We start from the raw sequence: 20,164 nt of genomic DNA, 5'->3' as shown, positions 1-20,164 counted from the left end.
TTAACTAGTCCCTGTCTCACTAGAATGATAAAGATTTCATTAAAACTTCATACTGCACACACACACACAAAAACCTGAATCCTTGTTACTTTAAGCCATATTCATATATTCATAAATATGCATATTGAATATGCATCAGAAACAAGCCACTCTCTTTAGTATTCAGAGTTGATCCTTCTAAACTATCTGTCCTTGTGACAGCATATTTTTACTAAGCAGCTCTTGGGTGCTTCATATACAAGTCGTCCACCTCTCACAGTCAAACAAGGTAAAGGGCATCACTCAAATTTCACAAATGAGGAAATGTACTTAAGCCATGAAAACAACTTACATACTCATCATCAGGAAAGAAAAGAGTAAAGATTTTACTTACAATATTCACTGACAAAACTTTCCTCCATACTAAGACTACATAGAAACAATTCAGTCTTTGTAAATTTTTCTGTCAATAAGCACCACTAGAGAAAAACAAGCAACATCATTAGAAATGGTTGGACTTTCAAAGCCCACTCCAATTTTGCACTATAATCATTTTAATGTTTTGATTTTAGTGTTTACAGAGCACTAAATTAAAAAAATATAAAGTTTTTAACTCATTGCCTGAGAAAGCAACATTTGTGAAAATGTACAATTTTAATTTATGCCACTCTGTCTAACATTCTCACTGGTGTCTCTCCTTTGAAGGCTTCATGAAGCTGAGATCGCTAAAATCGGTCATTTATGGACTCACAGGAGTTCGGGAAACCACTCAACATGGGGCTGATCAGAGGAGCCATTGAGTATGCATCCTGTGCAGCCTGGGTTCCAGCCCTGAGCCTGCCAGCGCCAGCTGCGTGAGATTTGGGACAAGCTGCCCCGTCTCTCAACCCCTCAGCTGCAGAAAAGGAGACACTGATACCTACCCTTAAACACCTGCTATGAATTAAAACATGAGGAAAGCATTTTAGCCTTAGGTAAGTGTCCACTCAGAACAATCTTGGTCATTATGATGATGAGGATTACTTTTAATAAGTTAAGGCAGACCAAAAATTAGAAATCACCATAAAGGAGAAACATTTTATGTCAATGAGCATTTCCTTTTGAATGGATTGCAGAATGTTCCATTGATTTTTTTAATAAATCAAATTTTGTCCACTAATTATAGATTTACAGGTTCATGGACAAGTCTCCAGAAAAAGAATTAGAGGTCACTAACCTCTGCATACAAAGAAAGTAAAGTTTAAAAAAAATCAGGGGGGAGATTATACCTCAATTGAGAGAGTATGTGCTCAGCATGCATGCGGCCCTCAGTTCAGACACCAGTAACTCCATTTAAAAACTTTTTTTTTAAGAAATGGAGAATTAACTCAAAAAGGTGGAGGAATGCAGAATTTTTTTAGAGAATCAACTCAGATTTAAGATGGGGAAAAAAATATCCATTTCTCACAGGAAATCTTGAGAACTATGTAAACCGGATCTGAGTTGTCTAATCTTTTAACATTATTCATGAATTCATATTACCAAGTCTTAAAACTGCCTGATAACCCACAGGGGTGACCCTGATCATAACAGCTGCCAACACGGATCGAGCTCCGGCTACGAATGGTCTGTTCTGCCATCTCTGCCCCTGAGGCCTCACCAGGCTGGGAGCACTAAATTCGGGTCATTCATGAGCATCACGTGTAAGTCCTCCCTTTGTGCTTCTCACTCCCCCCTCACCAGACCCTCTGAGGGAAGCACTGTTATCATCTTCCCCAACCGAAGATAAGGCCACTGAGGCACAGAGACTAAACCTGCTCCAGGTCACATTGGCAATAAAGGACGTCTATAATTCTGCTGTTCTATTATTGACAAAGGAATCTGACATATCAATTCAAGGGAGACTGTTAAATAATCAAGTCTGTCAGGTCTTCACCTCAAAGAGCAGATACTATAGATTCCTGACGTAGGATGAGGCTGCCGCCACATACTGACTCAGCTTGAAATTAATATCCAAGATGAAGCAGCGGATACATGTAAATATTCACGACTGTCAACTCCGCTCTCGGGTCTGGGCCCTTCACTGCCTGAACGGGGGTGAAATCCCCACCCGTGTCAGGGAGGGAAGCGCAGCTCTTCCGGGACTCACCCAGGATTCACGGGCTGTTTCCCCCCCACAGGCTGTCCTCAACGATTAAAAAGCTCTCAAGAATTTTACACCATGCAAAACTAAAAGACGTTTCTGCAGATGGAGCACTTTCTCAGGCTTAAAACTTTTTTGCCTACACTCAGCAAGTGGGAAAATAACACATGAATCTGCAAAGTCTCTGACCCTCACCACTCACAGGAGTAGAATGGCCTCAGCACAAGATGACTCTTCACGGATGAGAACAAAATAAAGCCGCCCCCAACCACAGGCACTCCCAGAGACAGCGCTCAGCAGTCTTCTGCACACTCACGGTTGTGCAGCCCTCACCACCATCTATTTCCAGAACACTTCATCATCCCAGAAGAACACCCCTGCCACTAGCAATCACTCCCCAACCCCCCTCCACCCAACCCCTTGCAACCATCACCTGCCCTCTGCCTCTGCATGTGCCTATTCTGGGCATTTCAGATCACTGAATTCAACAATATGTGGCCGTTTGTGTCTGGTTCCTTTCACTTAACGTGCTGTTATCAAGGTTCGTCCAGGTTGAAGTGGTATCAGCATCTCTCTTTTTTTTTTTTTTGAAAGTGTTAAAGTTTATTAGAAGGTGGTAAGTACTATCAAAAAGAGTAGAGAGGAGCATAAGTGATTGGGTTTCAAAGGGAAAAGGGCGGGTTGAGCAGTCAGTGTGGACTTCCCAGAGCAGGTGGCCTTTTTCATATTCCCCTTTATTTATTTTTTCTTTTTTATTCACTTTTACGTCTGAATAATGTTCCACTACATGGAGATACTACATTCTGTTCATCCATTCAGCAGCTATGTATGGACGAGCTCCAGACGAATGAGTGTAAGAGGTGACTAGGCAGGGATGGCATTTAAGCAAAGGGCAAGATGTGCTTTCAAAAAAAAAAAAGCCAACAAACAGAGGCACAAAGAAATTCAGCGCGTTTCTGAGAAAGTGCATGCTTGCTTCACGATGACTGCCGTGCAGGGCTGGGGGGGAGTGACAGGAGACACAATGAGGGAGTCACCTGAGAATATTCCCCATGCAAGCAGCTCAGCCAATTCTCCTCCCTCATCCTGTATTTTAGAGCCATTTTTGATAGGTTTTCTATTTCAAGTAACAGTACTTAGTTACACATCTGATCATCTGCATCAGATCACCTTACATCCAATCCACAGAAAGTCATTCACTGACTGGAGCAGCTCCAAGACATAAAGGTGATGGACCAGGGAGTCCTGCAGCATCCCGGCCTGCAGGCACAAACCCCCACATGTTCCATGGTGATGTCCGGAAAGTAAAATGCATGGAAATATCTCACTGCTTGTGCACGATATCTGCCCCCAAATTGCCCCAAAATCATGCTGGCAAAGCACTACTGAGCCCTCTCACTACAAAAAAAAAAAAAAAAAAAAAAAAAAAAGAGAGAGAGAGAACAGAAAAGAAAAGAATAAAGCTAAGAAGGCAAATTTAGGGTCTTCCATTGAAAACCAGCAACCATCACTGCCAGTAACTCAGCTGGAATGGTCCTGACTTCAAAAACCACTGCGCAGTTACATTGCAAACGTGATAGACATATATGTATTCCACGTAGATGATATTACAGTAGGATTTTTCTTTTCGAAATTTCCAGTTGCAACATTAACACAAGAAAGATTATGTTTCAGCTTTAAAAAAATCAATTATTTTCCACTTTCTTAATTTTGAACCTATTATTATTTTATAAAGGGTGCTATGCTGCAAATTATAAACCAACTATTTGGCTTCTGCCAACAAGACCTTTATGACTTCACTATTTCAGAGCAAGATTTAATGGTGCTTTGAGAAGTGGGTCCTGGGGCGCTCACTAACAGCTCTTTAAATACTGACAAGGATGTGCTATTTAAGTAATGCAAAGGCTCAAACTCTACATTAACTCAGAAACCAAAGAAACTACAGCAAAGCCTTACTTTATCATTTTTAAATTTTGCTATTCTTTTGAATATTAAATTTCTTAAAAGATAAGATTTTTTTTGAGAAACACAGCAGCTGTATTAAATTTCCTCTCACCAAGAAAGCAATCTTTATCAAGAATAAATACCCCTATGGAAATCCAAAAGACGGGACGTTTCTAGCTAAGTGAACATGCAGATCTCAACACAAGACTAAATCCTATCAGATCTCACTCGAACGAGCTCAACAATGTCCTGTGCTACCCTGAAACTTAGCTCTTCTCTTCCAAATGTTGGCTGAGCTAAGATCATCACACAATGCAGGGAAGAAGAGAAAAGTACACCTGGTTGCATCCGTTTTCTTCCAGCCACAAGGTGCCGCTAGGGGGTCCCCGTTAATAAGCTCTCCCCATGAGGAAATCCGGCATTCACACTGCCCCTGCCGTCCCCAAGCAGCCCCGACGCCCCTCTCCCACTGGTGGCCCCCCAGCCTGTCAATGGTCTTCTAATGACCCTCCCAGTTGGTGGCACTCTCCCCCTCTTCCCTGCTTCACACACACACACACAAACACACACACACACACACACACACACACACACACACAGCCAGGGCAGCCTTCCCAAAGCACAAATTTGATTACATCACCCCCACTTCAAACCCTTCAGAGGCTCCCTGGTAGAGTTCTAGCCCCACCCCCGATGCTGCTCGCCCAGCCTCACCTCAGTACCCAGGTCCCCAATGACCTCAGGCGCCCCCTGACCTGCTGCTTCTTCCCACTTGCCTCCAAGCCCATTTTGACTGTTTGTCAAGGGAGCCTTCCTTCCCTCGAACCTCTACACTTTGGGTTAGGTGCCCCTGCTGTGTTCCTAGAACATTCTACGCTAAGACAACTTCTGACAATGCTAAACTCTCAAGAAGCAATACATTTTGCTTACTACTGTGAGTCCAACTCTCTCCCCTGGACACTCAGAATTGCATGTGTTATGAATAAATGAATGAAGGGGTGGGTCTCAAAGGGACGGGCAGAGCTGCTCTCGCCCACCCCGACCCCTTCTTTCTGTAGAACATCAGAAGCAAAACCAGGAGTACCTCTCCTGAGGGTCACTTTCTGCTGACACCCTTCACTGCCTCTTCTGTGTCAATTCTAGTAAAAAACCAAGCTCCTCCTAAACCCTCCATCCCTAGGCCCACTCCAGTGTCCTCCCAAACAGGGGCACCCTCCACCCTGGACCACACAGTGCACTCTCCCCGGGTCCCCACCCCACAAGCCTCCAGGCCTCTACCCGGGCTGCTCCTGCAACCTGAGTCACCCTCTTGATTCCTTCTCCTGGCTGACTCTTACTCTGTCCTCATAACTGAATGTAGAGCCCATTTCTTCAAGGAAGCCCTCTCTGATGATGTCCTTTAGCCCTTGGCTGGGCTCCCTCTACAGCAGGACTGCTTGGCGACCAACTGGTGTTTGTCCACCTGCTCCTCTGAGACCATGAACTCTTGGAGGCCACGTGGGAAAAAGGAGTGAGACGATAAGGGGGGTGGGAAGAGCAAAAGCAAAATCACAGCCCAAGTCCCAGATTCAAGGATTCTGTCTCAGAAGAAAAGAATAAAATGTTTAATACGTATGTCATTTGGCTATGATTTTTGTGGCTCATGGAAAGCAAGAGGTTGGTGTTCTAGTCTAAAATCCAAGTTACATGCAAAGAAATGTACATATTCATATCCAAAGGAAACCAGAGCTGCTCAACAACAGTTTGCAGTTAAAATCAAAGGAAATTTGATAAAGGCAATCTCTCTCTCTCTCTCTCTTTGTTTTTTTTTTTTTTTTTTTTTGTATCATATAGTTGTAGAAGTATTTGTATAACTAAGTGATGGCTACAGCCTATGATTCTGCACTGGAGTGTTTGGGGCAGAGGAAGCCCAGATTACATGCACTGTGTAAATGCAATCACACCAACACACTGACAGGTGCCCTACTGGCTGAGCTGAAGTTCCAAAGCAGACAACCTTACGATGCAAGACAGCTCTCATTAGAAAGTAAGGAATGCAATGTTCTGTACTCAATTACTTACATTATATGGGCCATTAAGCGATAGTGCATCTTGTCTAATGAAACCCCAAAATAAATTGTTAACGTCGATTTTCTCCATCTGACCCTTATTTGCTAACTTTGGATAACAAACCCTCACTCCATACAGAAAGCTCAGACCTACGCTGCAGCAGGTTACATCCCGTGGAAGAAAGCCTATCAAGGAAGAACTGGAGAGTTTCCCTTCAGAAGCTGCTAAGTCGGGTTTTGCACCTGTACATCATTTGCAACCACGTCATCGTCAAAATAGTTAGACCTTACCTCTGTGGGGCGAAAAGCACTGCGGTCCTTCTGAACCATTAGAGAACACTGAGCTTTGGGAAAGAGTCCTGAGGCACTTAAATCGTACTTTTTGTGAAAGGCTCCAATACTGACCCAATTCACCAATCCAGGTACAACAGGGAGGTACCGGAATTAGTAGAGAGAACATGCCCTTGAAGTCTGACAAGGCCCTGCTTGAATCCTGCTACAGCATTTACTAGCCGCGAAAGGGACCAATTCCTTAACCCCTCTGAGAAGGCTTCCCAAACTGCAAAAGGGGGCTGCCACCGCCCACCTGGGAGACACGGATGTGAATGCAACACGCAAGTAGGGCTGCCGACTGCTACCTGACACGAGACCTGGCTAGTTTCCCTCCGCTGCCCTTCTCCCCCTTTAAACTTGCCCTGTTCCCACTGGTAAGGGTCAAGCCCCGTCCAGACTGCCCGATTCTTCTGTGTATCCCCGGATACATGTCTTACCCTTAGGAGGCCAGAAAAAGAACTATCTCCTCCAACGTCACTATCAATGTTCTTAAGAGTCTGGGTTTTTTTTAACTCTATTTTGCAGGGAGACTATTCCAGAACTGTCCAACCACCATTCTCCACTTTGGCTCCTTCTCACCTCAAATCTTCTGTCTGCTGGCCTTTTGTTCGTGGGAAAGAGAGTCCGCTAGGGTGTAGACTCCCTAGGCCTCTGTCCCTCCCTCACAGGTGAGTGTGACTACCTTCTCAACACTCCCCACTCCGACTCCATCTTCCGAGGAGGTTCCCCTCCTGGAACATGCAGCCTCTGCATCATCCCCAGACGCGCACGCGTGGCCACAACCCTCCATTCAGATTTCTTCCTGGGTGGCCCTGCCCACCCCCAAGACCCTTAAGGATAAATGCCATTGCTCTGAAAATCCCAAACGCCACTGAGTGACACGCCAAAGCTGCATGGTCTGGGCTTTCCTCCAACCCAGGCACAGCCCTGACCCGCCTCAGCCTCAGTCTGCACCTCTCGAGATGAGCTCATCCACCTGCACGGCTGTGAACACCAGCTAAGAATGACGACTCCCAACGTGTATCTCTAGTCCGGCTCCTTCACCTGAGCCCCGGGACCATAGACCCAAGTGCCTCTTTGAAGTCCTAACTTGGATGACAAATGGAATCTTAAAAATGCCTCATGTCCAGCATTTACTATAGAGTTCGATTCCTGGCAGGTACCTCCCAGGCTCCCGATTTTAGTAACAGACCCAGAACCCAACTAGGTGTTTGAGTTCACATTCAATTTCCCCTGTTCCTCCCCCCGGCCCTGCCCTGGAATCAGTCTTGTCATTTCTATTGCTAAGCCAGTCTCAAGTCTGGTTCTGCAAGGACCACGGATGGAACCCCACAAGCTGACAGCAAGGTGCAGTGCATCACAGTCCTCCGAAGAGAGCTCCCTGGAGGGGGAGGCATCTCCTGCCTCTGGTCACCTCAGAAGGCACTGGGTTCTCACAAAGGAGGCCCAGGAGAAGGGACTCAAAGTTCTCCTGTGGTCTGAAATTTGAAGGGCCCGAGGTTTGGGGCAGTTCCTAGTTAGCAGACACACCTGCCAGTGAGCAGATGAGGATGGGGGAACCCAGGCAAGGCTGTTCTCACTCGGACCCCTGGGCTCTCGGGAGCCACGGGAAAGGCCTGTGTTCAGGGCACAGCCCAGCCTTCACAGATCCCAGCCTGCATTTGCCAACCCAGAGAGCCTAGACTCCTACTTGCGATTCTTGTGTTCTGTTCCCCCCCCAGAATGTGATGGGCTCTTTCAGAACGTCTGGCCTGTCTCAAGCGAGACCAAGTCAGTGAAGGATGAAGTGTCCACAATTGGACCAGGGCATGAAAGGAGAAACAAGGTCTCATGGCCAGCATGACGGTGGTGGCCAAACACTTCCCCCGGGTGAGATGAACCAGGGTGTGGGTGAGAATGCAAAGTCACTTCACAGCTGAATAGGGTGTTGGAGACTCACTACCGCAAACTAACGACACGGCCGTCAGTGGTGGACGTCAGCTGCAACAGACACGGAGTCAGCTACTTACTGCCATCATGGGTTAATAGTAAAGGCTGGTGCAGGGAGGACTGCATGGCTGCTGAGGCAAACCACAGACCCGGCTCTGAAAGCCCACTGGCTGGAGCAGAGAGGAAGCTACAGTCCCCTTTAGCGGTCCCTGTGTCCACCAGATCCAAGTGAGCCAGCTACTTAGGAGAAGGCCATGTTGTTCTGATACTCAGAAAAACCAGCCTCGTAAAGGGAAAATAAGAGTGGCATGGAGTTTAGACCCGCTCCTGCCTCTCTATGAAGGCAAAGTAAAGTAAATGGCACGGGGATGGTGAATGCAAAAACAAAAAACAAAAAACATAAAACCGGTGACTGCTTCCTCCAACAGCATCCCCTGCAGCTGCTCATCTCCGAGCCTGCCACTTTCTCACCAGTGACCACCGGCCAGGAAGCTCCGTCACGCACGTCACACAGCGACAGCCCGGATCCTCGTGCCAAGCACGTTTGTGTGAAAGCCAGAATCAAGGAAGATGCTGCAGATTTTGACTTTCCAAGTTTAAGTACTCCATGAAAAAAATCCCTCAGCAGCCGCCTAAATCAATTCGCATCTCACTTCTTCAAAACAATCAAACAAATTTAATAAGGGCGCATTTGTCACCAAACATAAGGAGGACCAAACTGGTTCCTCAAATCAAGGATTTTAACAGGTATCAAACACCAGTGGGTGATGTGCTAACAAAGCAAAAATTCCAAAAAACTAGAAAATAAAAAGATGACTAGGATAATATATGGATCAAGGCAACTGTTAAGGTTTTTGCTTTTTAAAGCGATGGGGACAGCACGGAGGACAATCTGGCTATTTCCAATGCAGGGTGTGCACAGTCCAATTTTCTGACGCAACAACATGCTCACAGGGCGGTACAAGATAGAAAGGGAAATAGAAAAAGGAAAAGAGGAACAGCGAAAATTAGAAACACATGAGAACAAAAATAACTGACAGCAATTACAAGAATTTAGGTGAGTTTGGTGAGGACAGGGACGAGGGGACGGTGAGACCCACCCTCACCTATTGTTCCAGGGAAGGCAGGGGCCTGAGGCGAGCGGCGCTGCCGGGGGACACCAACGTGGTCAGCGCCCCAAACCTAAACTTCACCTAGATGCGAGTAAACAGCTTTTGAGCTACAAAATGTGGTCGCATTTCAAGCTGGACAATTTTACTCACTCCCACCAAGAGTAACAGGAGAGAATTAGGCTCTGTTCCTGCACCAAAGCATTGTTTAAAAAATTAATGACTGTGTAATAGTAAAAGCAACAATGGAGTAAAAGTGACTGGAGGAGAACTTACATGACCCGAGATCACAGGCCGCGTTACTTCACTGACGTTCAGATGCTGGCTGAGCCCTTACGGTACCAAAACAGACAGACCCACCAGGAGGGAGGTTTAATGCGCTGCTGTATTTTGATGCCGGGAGCCATGCCTGGTACACAAGGTTCTGGGTAAACAATGGTGACTGTGTCAACCACTATGGGCTAAGCACACAACCAGCTACTCCGCCAAATCCCAAGGACAGAATTCAAAAGGCAAAAACAAGCTGGCATTCTCTGTTGGGTCTGCAGACTCAGAGCCAAGCAGTTGCTGAGCAAACATGTCACCAGTGCCTCCTGTGACAAAAGAAGAGGCACTGGTCAGGGGGCTGGGTCAGGGCTCCAGGCTTCCACTGCTCACCCACCATTTTGTCCAGGGGGAGATGTTGGTCCCTGCTTACGTTGCACCGATGTACCGACATTGACTGACGCCTGGGGACTCAGCAGGAGGTGACAGGTGACGGGAATGGAGCCAGCCTGGGAGTGGCACGGTGCTGGCATCTGTGTCCTCAGCTTTGCCCAGGCCACTACATTTGCCAGCTCATCTACAAGAAGCAGAAAGGGAGAAAGCCGTGTAGATCACGGGGCCCTGTGAGGACAAGTACAGGTCATGGCCACGACATGCCTCGCCCCTTCCTTAAGATATAGAGGTATGTCCGGGGAGGAAGTGAAAATTCATCCAGAGCCCGCCAGGCACCACAAGCAGGTGGGACTCGGGTCCCCTGTGCCTGTCACTCACAGGACTGGTCTGGACTTTCTTTTTATCAATTCTCTGGCATCTTCTCCTCCAACTTACCAACAACCAGAAAGTAGAATCTGATTTTAGACTCACAGAGAATCGCAGAAAACCTCCTCCACATCAGGCCCGGCAGCACGTGCCAGGCCCTCCGACCGACACCCGTGGGACCGCCATGAGCCCTCTCCAGACTCAAGGCCCGAGGCCGTAGGTCGGGGGGGCACAGATTCCCACACTCTCCCCAGCAAAGGGGGAACACCTCTCGGCAAATGCATCTCACCTTCTTCTGCCCGAGGGACATCTCGATAGATACACAGGGAAACAGAGCAGAATGTGGGGGGTTAGGCAGCCCAGAAGAGCTCGTCTGCACTTCCAAGGCAAAGTGGGTCCGTTGACCTAATCACAGGGACAAAGTGAGGACGAATCTTTCCCTGCTGTGCCCCATGCTCCGTGACACGCCTTTCCCTGCGTAAGGAGCTCATTTGGAAGCCCCTGGCAGTGTTTCTGTAGTCCTAAATTGGCATGGTGGTTGTCAGGCAGGGAGAGAGGGCCTGAGCCGTGCAGGTGCTGGACCTGGGAGGCAGGAGACCCTGTCTCCACCCCCAGCTCAACCAGCATCTCATTCTGCATCTCAGGATTCAGCATGACATCTATAAGCAAAGGGATGAGACTGTCCCAGGACATGCTGTCCAACAGGAATGAAATGACAGCCATGTAAAGAAAATTTCCCAGTTGCCACATTTAAAAATGTAACCTCCCCAAAAAAAACCCTAGAAACTGATTTTAAGAACATATCTTACTTATTCTACAGTATGTAAAATACTATCATTTTGACATGTAATCAATAAAGAAAGAAACAAGATAGTTTACATTCTTTTTACTAGACAAGTCTCAGCGTCTGATGTGCATTTGACCTACAGCACATCTCAGCTCAGAGCAGCCTCCTCCCCAGCTCTCCTAGCATCAGTGGCTTTGGCTACTCTATTGGACAGCAACTCCAGGGGTCACACCAGGGGAATTGGCTGAAAAGCGGGAGTAAGTGTCCATAATAACCCTAAAAGAATCTCTCTGATACAAAGGCGGATTCACTTTTAAACGTCTGAAAACCGGCGGGTTTCACCTCCCTCACGCCTTGGCTACAAGACAGCCCTCCTCCTTGCTGATCCCTTTCTGGATGTAGGGAAGCAACCCTTCACACAGCCAGGGTGTCCGGGCATCCAGGTAGAATTTCCTGCTCTCTGTGTCCAATCCCACAAAGTCCTCCTTCTCAAACAGGATGTAGAGAAGGAGGATCTTATCCCCAGTCTTGTCGGATGCACCGTCCAGCCACTTGGACTTGAGCATGATGAAGAGAGTCTCAGTGAAGTCCTCGATCCTCTTCTCCACCAGCCTGCAGTCCTCGTAGATTGAAGGCCACGTCGGTGCGCGGATGCTCGGCCACCTCCCCATGCAGCACAAAGACAAAGAGCCGAGAGTCATAGAGCGTGGTGCCATACAGCTCCTCTGCACGTGGAGCTTCTCGAAGGTCTTGTCCAAGAGGCAGTCGGTAATGGTGACAAGGCCCACGACCTTGCGGTGGGTCTGGAAGTCGCTCCACCCATTCTCGGGCGCATAGTGGTGACTGTAGTGGATACAGAGTGCCCACTGCGAGCCGCAAGGGATGATCTGCCTCACCAAGGAGATTCGCTTATAGATGCAAAAGAAATTCTCCTCTGAGATGATCCCCACGGGTTGGACCACCACGGGGAGAGTCTGGTGGTCCTAAGCACACTGCATGTAGTCAGGGATGTTCATGTTGCAGTCCCTGACGAGAGGGAAGAGGAGACCGTGGTACATACTGTGCTGCGGGCTGCGGGCCTCACTGGGTTGCGGTGACGTGGTGTGTACCAGTCAGAAGGCAGGGGAAGCCCAAGCAAAGCCGTGGGTACAGTTTGTCCTCAGCGTCTGCACATGGCTACCGCAGCTCGGATCACATTAGGCAGCTTTTGGTCTAGGCTTCCGCCCTCTGCAGAAAAGGGTCATTTCTTGTTTTCTGTTTCCAAGCACCTAGCCAGGCCCTGATGCAAAGTCAATGCTCAAAACTGCTGAATAAAGGAATGAATAAAGGAACTGCTTCCACACCCCTCAGCAGGATATAATGTAAAGAAACACAGTAGGATCAAAAGACCTGGATTTCAACTCCAATTTATTTGAACTCCTAAGATGCAGAATACTTGATAAGAAAACTTGCTTTGGGGAGGAGAGTACAGTTCAGTGGTAGAGCACATGCTTAGCATGTATGAGGTCCTGGGTTGAATCCTCAGTACCTCATTTTAAAAAAAAATGAAACAAATAAATTAACCTATTTACCCCCCTCAAAAAATAATTTTGAATTCCAAATTCAAGAAAAAATAAACACCTTGCAATTGACACAACTTTGTAAACATGAGTATACTTCAATTAAAAAAAATCCTTGCCTTACAAGAATATATCTGGATTATGGAACTTTACAAATGTAAAATGCCTAGGTTACCACCTGCATAAAAAGAAGGAAATGTACAAATTTACTATCCCTCATTTATGAGCTATATTCCCTTTGGGGGGTTTATAACCTCTCAGAGCTAATTTTCTCAGATTAAAAAAAGAAGGAAACATTACCGGATTCTCCATAGTGCTGAAGAATCAGATAAAACTATGATAGCATCTGACCCACAGAGTTTACTCAATAAATGCTTGTTGAATGAATGAATAAACAAGCAAAGTGAATGCTGCTCCCTGCCACAGAGTATCATGTTGGTACTGCCTGGAATTTCCAAGCCCACGTTTCACCCGACTCTACACTAACCATGGGTGACCTGGGCAGGCCTGTGTGCTCCTCTTAACCCCAGTTTAATCATGAATAGAAATGAGGGCAATAACACAAACCTCAAAGGGTTAGTGAGTCATTACTGAATTGTATCCCAACTTTGCAAGATGGAACCTTTAAAGAAATTTGGGCAAAAAGTCCGTAGGCCCTCTCCATATTATCTCTTACAACTACATGGGAATCTACATTATATCTCAAAATTAAAAAAGTCTAATTTATTAAAGAGGCTATTGAGGTTAAACGAGCTCACTGTCTCAAATAAGGAACACACAGTACAAATAGGTCAATGCCCAACCCATGAGATACACTCAGTAAATATTCCCACTGAGCCCACTGGTCCCTCCAACTTCAGAGCACGATGATGTGTCCTCATGGCCAGAGGCCCCTGCACCTGAAACTAACAAAGCTAATGGTCCCCACTTTCAAGAACCCCTGCCACCACCGTAGGACTAATTTTGTACTTGTAATTTTTTTCTTTATATTAAATAGGAAAACGTAATTGCATAGCCTTCAGGCCACCAAAACCTGTCTACAGAGATCATGATGGCAGCCCTTCTTCGTGAAACAATAAAATGAAAAGCCATTTCCACAAGATCTCTGTGTAAATCTACTAGGGAACTTCATCCTGGACTGAGAGGAAGAGGACTGGGGAGGAGGGGGCAATCTGCGGCACACAGACCCATGGGCCACCTGTCCCACGATGGACTTTAGACCCAACACTCACCCTCAAGGAACTTCAAAATAGACACTGACAGAGTGCTGTGGACAAGATTTTTTTTTTTTTTTAAAGAAATCCCTTATTCCCTCGCAGGTTTTGTTTCTACGGAGAAACAAATGTCTTATGTTTATAATGTTCCACAAAACACTTAAATTATTATCACCCCAACTTGACGCATTAAGAAACTGAGGGAGAGAGGTTTATCACATTGTGCAAGATTAGAGAGAGGTAAAAAAAATAAAAAATTAGAGAGTGGCCACGTCGGACACCGTATTTAAACCCAAGCCCCTGTTCCAGTGCTCACACTAGAAAGTGGGATATACTGCCCCTTTCCTGCCCTCTCCCTGCAATAAATCTCTGAAGACTCTTTTCTGTGCCACCTGGAATCACAATCACTTCAATTTTCCACAAAGAGCTATGTCACATTTTGGATGTGTCAAAATCTATAGGTTGAATGGGAGGAGAGATTTGTATTTTCTGTTTCTCAAAGGAAACATGGCTTAAAAGAAACTGAAAAGCACTTTTCTAGTCTAAGTCTTCATTGTGCAGAGAAGGAAACGGAGGCTCAGAAGAGATGAGGAAAGGGCCTTATTAACATATATTGCCTCAGCGCAGCACCAAGCCAGCCATGGGCACTTCTGGGGGAGGATCTGGAAGGCCCAGGAGAATGAGTCTTAGAAAACGGAAAGAGAAGAAGCATACAAAGCCCCGTCTCTACACCATCATACCATGAAGTTCCACCAAATTACCCAGTATGGGTGCAGCCAACATTAATGTGCGATAAACAGGTTATAGAAACCTGGAAGTCTCAACCATAGTGGAAATTCCAACATTTACTTTGTTTTTTTTTCTCAGTTCAAGCATCAGCTCAGTGGGCACTCTGTACCAGGCACTACACGAGGCCTGGGGTTCTCCCAAATACACAACTCTTATATCACGTGAGCAAACCACACACAGGCCCACCAGAAGGAAAATGCCCACAGATAAGGTGGAATTACTGAAACTGAAAGCAGCCAACCAGCATATATTACTAGCAAAAACGGTGCTGCTAGAAATAGACTCATGGACATAGAAAGCCAACTGTGGTTAGCAGGCAGGAAAAGGGGGATTAACAGATACACGTTAATAAATATAAAATAAATGACAAGGACCTACTATATAGCACAGGGAACTATATTCAATTTCTTGTAATGAGTTGTACTAAAAACAAACTAAAAGATATATAGATACATATGCATATGTTTATAACTGAATCTCTGCTGTACATCTGAAACTAACATTCTAAATTGACTACACTTCAATAAAAATAATTTTAAAAAATAAGTAAAAATAAAAGCAACGCCATTTAGAAAAAATAAAAGAATACTCTGATCCCCTTAGCTGTAGGTGCTGGAGAAATCTGGTTACAAACACCAAGTCCACTGGATCACTCCAGCACTGGCTGTCACTCTTTCTGACCATCAGAGAGTCACTTGGCTTCAGTGAGTTTACTTTTCTCTTCTGTGAAAGGCTTCAGTTGCAACTAACGATGTATAGAATCTCATCATTCACAAACCCAACAATTAATGAGGACTTCCCATGGGCCAGGCTCTGGAAATATGAAAATATAGGGTCCGAGATATATTCATGGGTAAAAGAAATTTATGCCATAAAGACATTAATTCTTCTTGCTTTGATAGACTGATTCAATACAATTCTGTTTAGATTTCCTACCAGATTTTTTATGGGTAACAAGATAATTTATGGTCAGGAACAACCAAGAATCTTCTTTAGAACCAGCACTGGGAAGGGGTGGATAGGTCAATCATTTCCACTGGTCTTTCTGAAGTGATGAAAACGTTCTGGAATATTAATGGTTGCACCACTGTGAATATGCTAAAGCTGCTGAATTCTAGCATTTAAGTGGGTGGACTTCATGGTGTGTGAAAAATATCACAATAAAGAAGTTAAATGAAAAAATATTTCTTGATATTTATTTTTCCCTCTATACAACTAGTCTGCCCCACAATTTAAGAAGAACCAAAAAACCAAAACAAACCGAATTTTGCCAGGAGCTCTTTAGGACTGCAATGTCCCTGAGTCTCCAACGCCTCTGGTGGTGCTGTTCCTGTTAACACACCCTAGCTGGGCTGGGCTAGTTAGGGACTGTAACTATCTTTTTAAGATCGACGGTCACACATTTCACCCTGGGAGAGGGAAAGATGGAGGATGTCACAGCCTCATGCCTTCAGCTCATTTTTAACTGAACCAAGCCTTGCTTTCAACACTGTAATCCCTATCACTATAAAAACAGTGACATCATCAAGCACTGCCATCATAACACGTGAAAGTGTTCAAGGTACTTACCTGGGGCAGAAACACTGAGGGAGGAGACGGAAACTCGCTCAGGACTGACGCTCCCTTTTCCCGACTCCACCCGGAGAAGCTGGGGTTCACAGCCGGAGGCTCTCAGCCCGGGGAGGAGCGCCCACAACACTGAGCTGGCCCCCAGGGAGAGGGGAAGGGAGACGAGTGCAGCCCCGGGGTCGCGGGGCAGGGAAAGCCGGGGGGGGGACGCAGGCAGTAGCCACGCTCGGAGGCCAGCCCCAGCCCCAGCCGCCCGCCCCCATCCGGGTCCGCAGACCCCGCCGTCCCGGGACACAGCCCGCCCAGGGGCGGGGACGGGCCGGCGGCCGAGGAGAGGCAGCCCGGGAGGAGAGGACTCGCGGGCGGGAGAGGGAAAAGGGACTCCAGCCGCGGACTCAGGGGAGCCCGGCTGGGGCGAGTGGCGGCAGGTGCACACCTGGCCCTGGACAGCTGTGGCCGGGGCGCCGGGGCAGGAGAAAAAGTCCTACCAGGCGAAAGAGCTGAGCAGAATTTGGGGCCGATCCCCTGCTCGGAGCTGGAGCTTCCAACCCTCGTTCCAGCTGGCACCGACTGCGCATGAACAGGAGGGCCAGTGATCCTCTCTGGGTTCTGCGAGAGAAGGTGGGGAAGCGAGGGACGGAGAAGATGGGAGGAGGAGGGGAGAAGGGGAAAAGTGGAGGGAGAGACATGGACAGGAGGAGCAGAGAGAAGGCAGGGATCTGGAGGTTGGAGGAGAGTAGCAGAGATGGAGAGAAATAGTTTTAACTCTGGGGGCATCCTGAAGGAGGCAGCAGTCCTGCCTCTGCACACTTCTCTAACCCTTCAAGGCCCGCAGCTCATATTTTACCTCCCTGGTCCAGCCCTCCACCCAAGGCCTCTGCAGGACCCCTACGGGGATCACACCCGTTGCCCCAAATTGGATCTGGGTTTCCTTTTGCTCTGGGAACCAAGCACCCGCAGGTGTTGTCGCTCAGAACTACCTTGGAAAGAGTACCTATTCCCCTTTTACACGCTGGGACACAGGCAGGCAAGATCTCTGCCTTACCTCCACTCTCCCAGGTGTTGTGCTGGCGGGGAGCGGGAGGTACGAGGTCAGATCCCAGAAGGAGCATACTGCCTGAGTGTTGGTGCATAGTCCCCATCCTTCCTGGGTAAACCACACCCCACCCTCGGGGAACCATCAAGGGCACACAGTATGTCCCTGGGTGTGGGAAAGCTGCCCTCAATTCCAGTGCCCAGCTTGCTAGGAAGATAGGAGTGTTACTGAGTCCAAATTCATTCTCCTTAGTGCAGAACAGGCCAGTAAGTTGGGAGACCAGGTGTTGGGGCATGGAATAGCAACTTTCTGTAGACCTAGATGGCAAACTAATGTCCTGGAAAACCATCTCCCCAAGTCAGAATTCAGGCTTCTTTCCTACGAGCTTGGTTTTTGCAATCTTCTTGATGTAGGAATTCTTTGTTGTTAGAATCCTTTGTTCTTGCAGCTATCTGCCTGGGTCAGATCCCTGTAAACCTCCAACAAAACAAACGTTATTTTCTATTATGTAAATTGTTATCTTTATATGAATGGAAAAGTGTTAAATATCCTTAAAGTCAGAGCCTTCAAAATAGGCTCTCCTGTATATTTTAGGCTCTAGGCAACATTGTTTTTACAAGCAAGATGAATCCTAGGAGACAGAGCACAGGGTTAAAGTCAAAGGAACAGATCTAATATGGAGTCAGATTTGTTCTTTTCTACTACCAGGGCAGAAGACACTTGAGGATTTAAATCCCTTTAAGTTAAAAATAAGTAATACTTTAAAGGAATTTACATACATAGGTCGGAATGTGCATAGCATATCTGGAAAACACACAAAGGATTGTAAACAGTGGCATCTCCAGGGAGGGCTGAAAGAAGAGAGGATGAGGGAAAACTTCTTTCACTTGTGTAATTTTGTGCTCTGTTTGAATTTATTTAACCACATGCATGTATTTCTTTTTCAGTTAAAAAAATGTGTAATGGAGCAAAGGATTAGCAAGCTCAGCAAATACAGCAGCCATGGAATCACTGAGCCATCAATTTTGATTTAAGCCAGGAAGCATTTATTGACTCTCTCCTATGTGCCCAGTGCTGTTTTAAGACTTCTTTTTTTTTTTATAAAATAATAAAGTGCTATTCCTCAGCCCTGCCCATGGCTGGTGGAAAACCAACTGAGTTTTTATTGAGTTTTTTTCCAAGAAGTAGAGATCAGTTATAAACAGAACACATCTTCAGGGCAAAACAGGCGGAGTGGTTTACCAGCAGGCCAGATAGCTTTGAAGGTTTTTCAACAGAGGCACACAGAGGCTGAGAGAGAAACCCTCCAGGACCCTACGAAAAGCTGCCCAAACTGCCTTATCTATGGCACTACTGAAATAGGAAAGAAAAAATCTGACTCCATATTAGATCTGTTCCTTTGACTTTAACCCTGTGCCCTGTTTCCTAGGCTTAGTCTTGTTGGTTCTGCACCTTTTGTAAAACAATGTTGCCTAGAGCCTGAAATATACAGGAGAACCTATTCTCAAGGCTCTGACTTTGAAGGATATTAACACTTTTCTATTCACATAAAGATAACAAGTTACAGAATAGAAAATAACATTTGTTTGTTGGAGGTTTACACGGATGTGACCCAGGTGAAGAGCTGCAAGAACAAAGGATTCTAACAACAAAGAATTCATACACCAAGTTTGCAACAACCAAGCATTCCCACTTCCCATTTTTAATATAAGAAGAGCCTGAAATCTGACTTGGGGTGATGGTTCCCCAGGACATTATTCTACCATTTCTCAGCTGGCTTTCCAAATTAAAGTCGCTATTTCTTGCCCCAAAACCTGGTCTCCTGATTTATTGGCCTGTAATGCACGAGCAGAACAAGCCTGGACTCGGAAACACAGACATTGAAAGTACCCATTTGGTATATTAAATGACCTGTTTCTACTCATCTTCCTGACGTTTTATTCTCTTGACCACTCCTGCTATGTTTATGAAAAACCTGTCATGTGGACACATTTCCACCTCTAGCCACTACACTTCCAGGTAAGAACTGATGCCAAGAAGGCAATGGAAGTTGCTAGAAGGTATTACCTGGACAAAATAGAGCAGAAGTGAGTTCTGGCTGATGTTCAGGAGCAGGCTGGAACACCTGACAAGATGTTATAAGTACGGATAGACAGCTGGGCACCAAAGGAGAAGCTTCTAAACTTCCATGAGGGACTTGTTGGATAGGAAGGAAAAGTCCCAGACTATAGCTAGGATCCCACCACGAGCTTCCTGGGCGAGTCTGGGCAAGTAATTTAAAATCTCTAGGCCCGTGCTGTCCAACATGGGAGCCACCAGCAGCATGCAAGAGTATGAAGTTATTCTGTAGCCAGACAGAATTATAAAAAGACATTTTATTGCAAAGGCCCAGCAGGTATAATATTTAAAAACGTTATTGGTTATCTTGACCTAACGAGTTATTTTTGTATGTGTAGGTTTCTGTGGTTTGTAAGGCCTGTGACTAATGATTCCGTTACAGTGAATTATTTTGAAATTATAAGTTACTAGACACAGTATCCTCATATCACAGTTGAAAAAACTGATCCACATAAGCAAGGTGATCTGACTTATTAGTTATGAGCAGGGGCTCTTGGGCAAGCCTGCCTGAGTACAAATTCTCACTCTGCCTCCAGGGGGTTCTGTGTGAGTCTTGGACAAATTATTGTTGTTTTTGTTGTCGTTGTTATTATTTGTGCCTCTTT

At 46.2% G+C, this 20,164-nt stretch overlaps 1 protein-coding gene across 34 annotated transcripts in view; it reads right to left on the bottom strand.

Annotated features, from left to right (window-relative positions):
• The window catches only part of LOC141577532 (uncharacterized), a 137,951-nt gene that overhangs the window by 96,111 nt on the left and 21,676 nt on the right, over positions 1 to 20,164 (bottom strand). For 24 of the 34 annotated variants that reach the window (XM_074362898.1, XM_074362891.1, XM_074362899.1 and 21 more), the window contains 3 exons: positions 16,406 to 17,124; positions 10,162 to 10,305; positions 9,741 to 10,057 (listed from right to left, as the gene is read on the bottom strand). Coding sequence is in view for 5 of the 34 variants with exons in the window: in XM_074362917.1 (XP_074219018.1) it covers positions 16,508 to 17,124; positions 19,509 to 19,815 (924 nt within the window). In the remaining 29 variants the exon portion in view is untranslated. Of the gene's footprint in view, positions 1 to 9,740; positions 10,058 to 10,161; positions 10,306 to 12,256; positions 12,502 to 15,218; positions 15,650 to 16,405; positions 17,125 to 19,508; positions 20,153 to 20,164 lie in introns of those variants that run through there. The other 10 variants (XM_074362918.1, XM_074362919.1, XM_074362902.1 and 7 more) reach the window with 9 other exon arrangements.

Source organism: Camelus bactrianus, chromosome 4 (genome assembly GCF_048773025.1).
Source record: "Camelus bactrianus isolate YW-2024 breed Bactrian camel chromosome 4, ASM4877302v1, whole genome shotgun sequence".
Classification (NCBI taxonomy): Eukaryota; Metazoa; Chordata; class Mammalia; order Artiodactyla; family Camelidae; genus Camelus; species Camelus bactrianus.
This window is presented reverse-complemented; position numbering and strand designations above follow the sequence as displayed.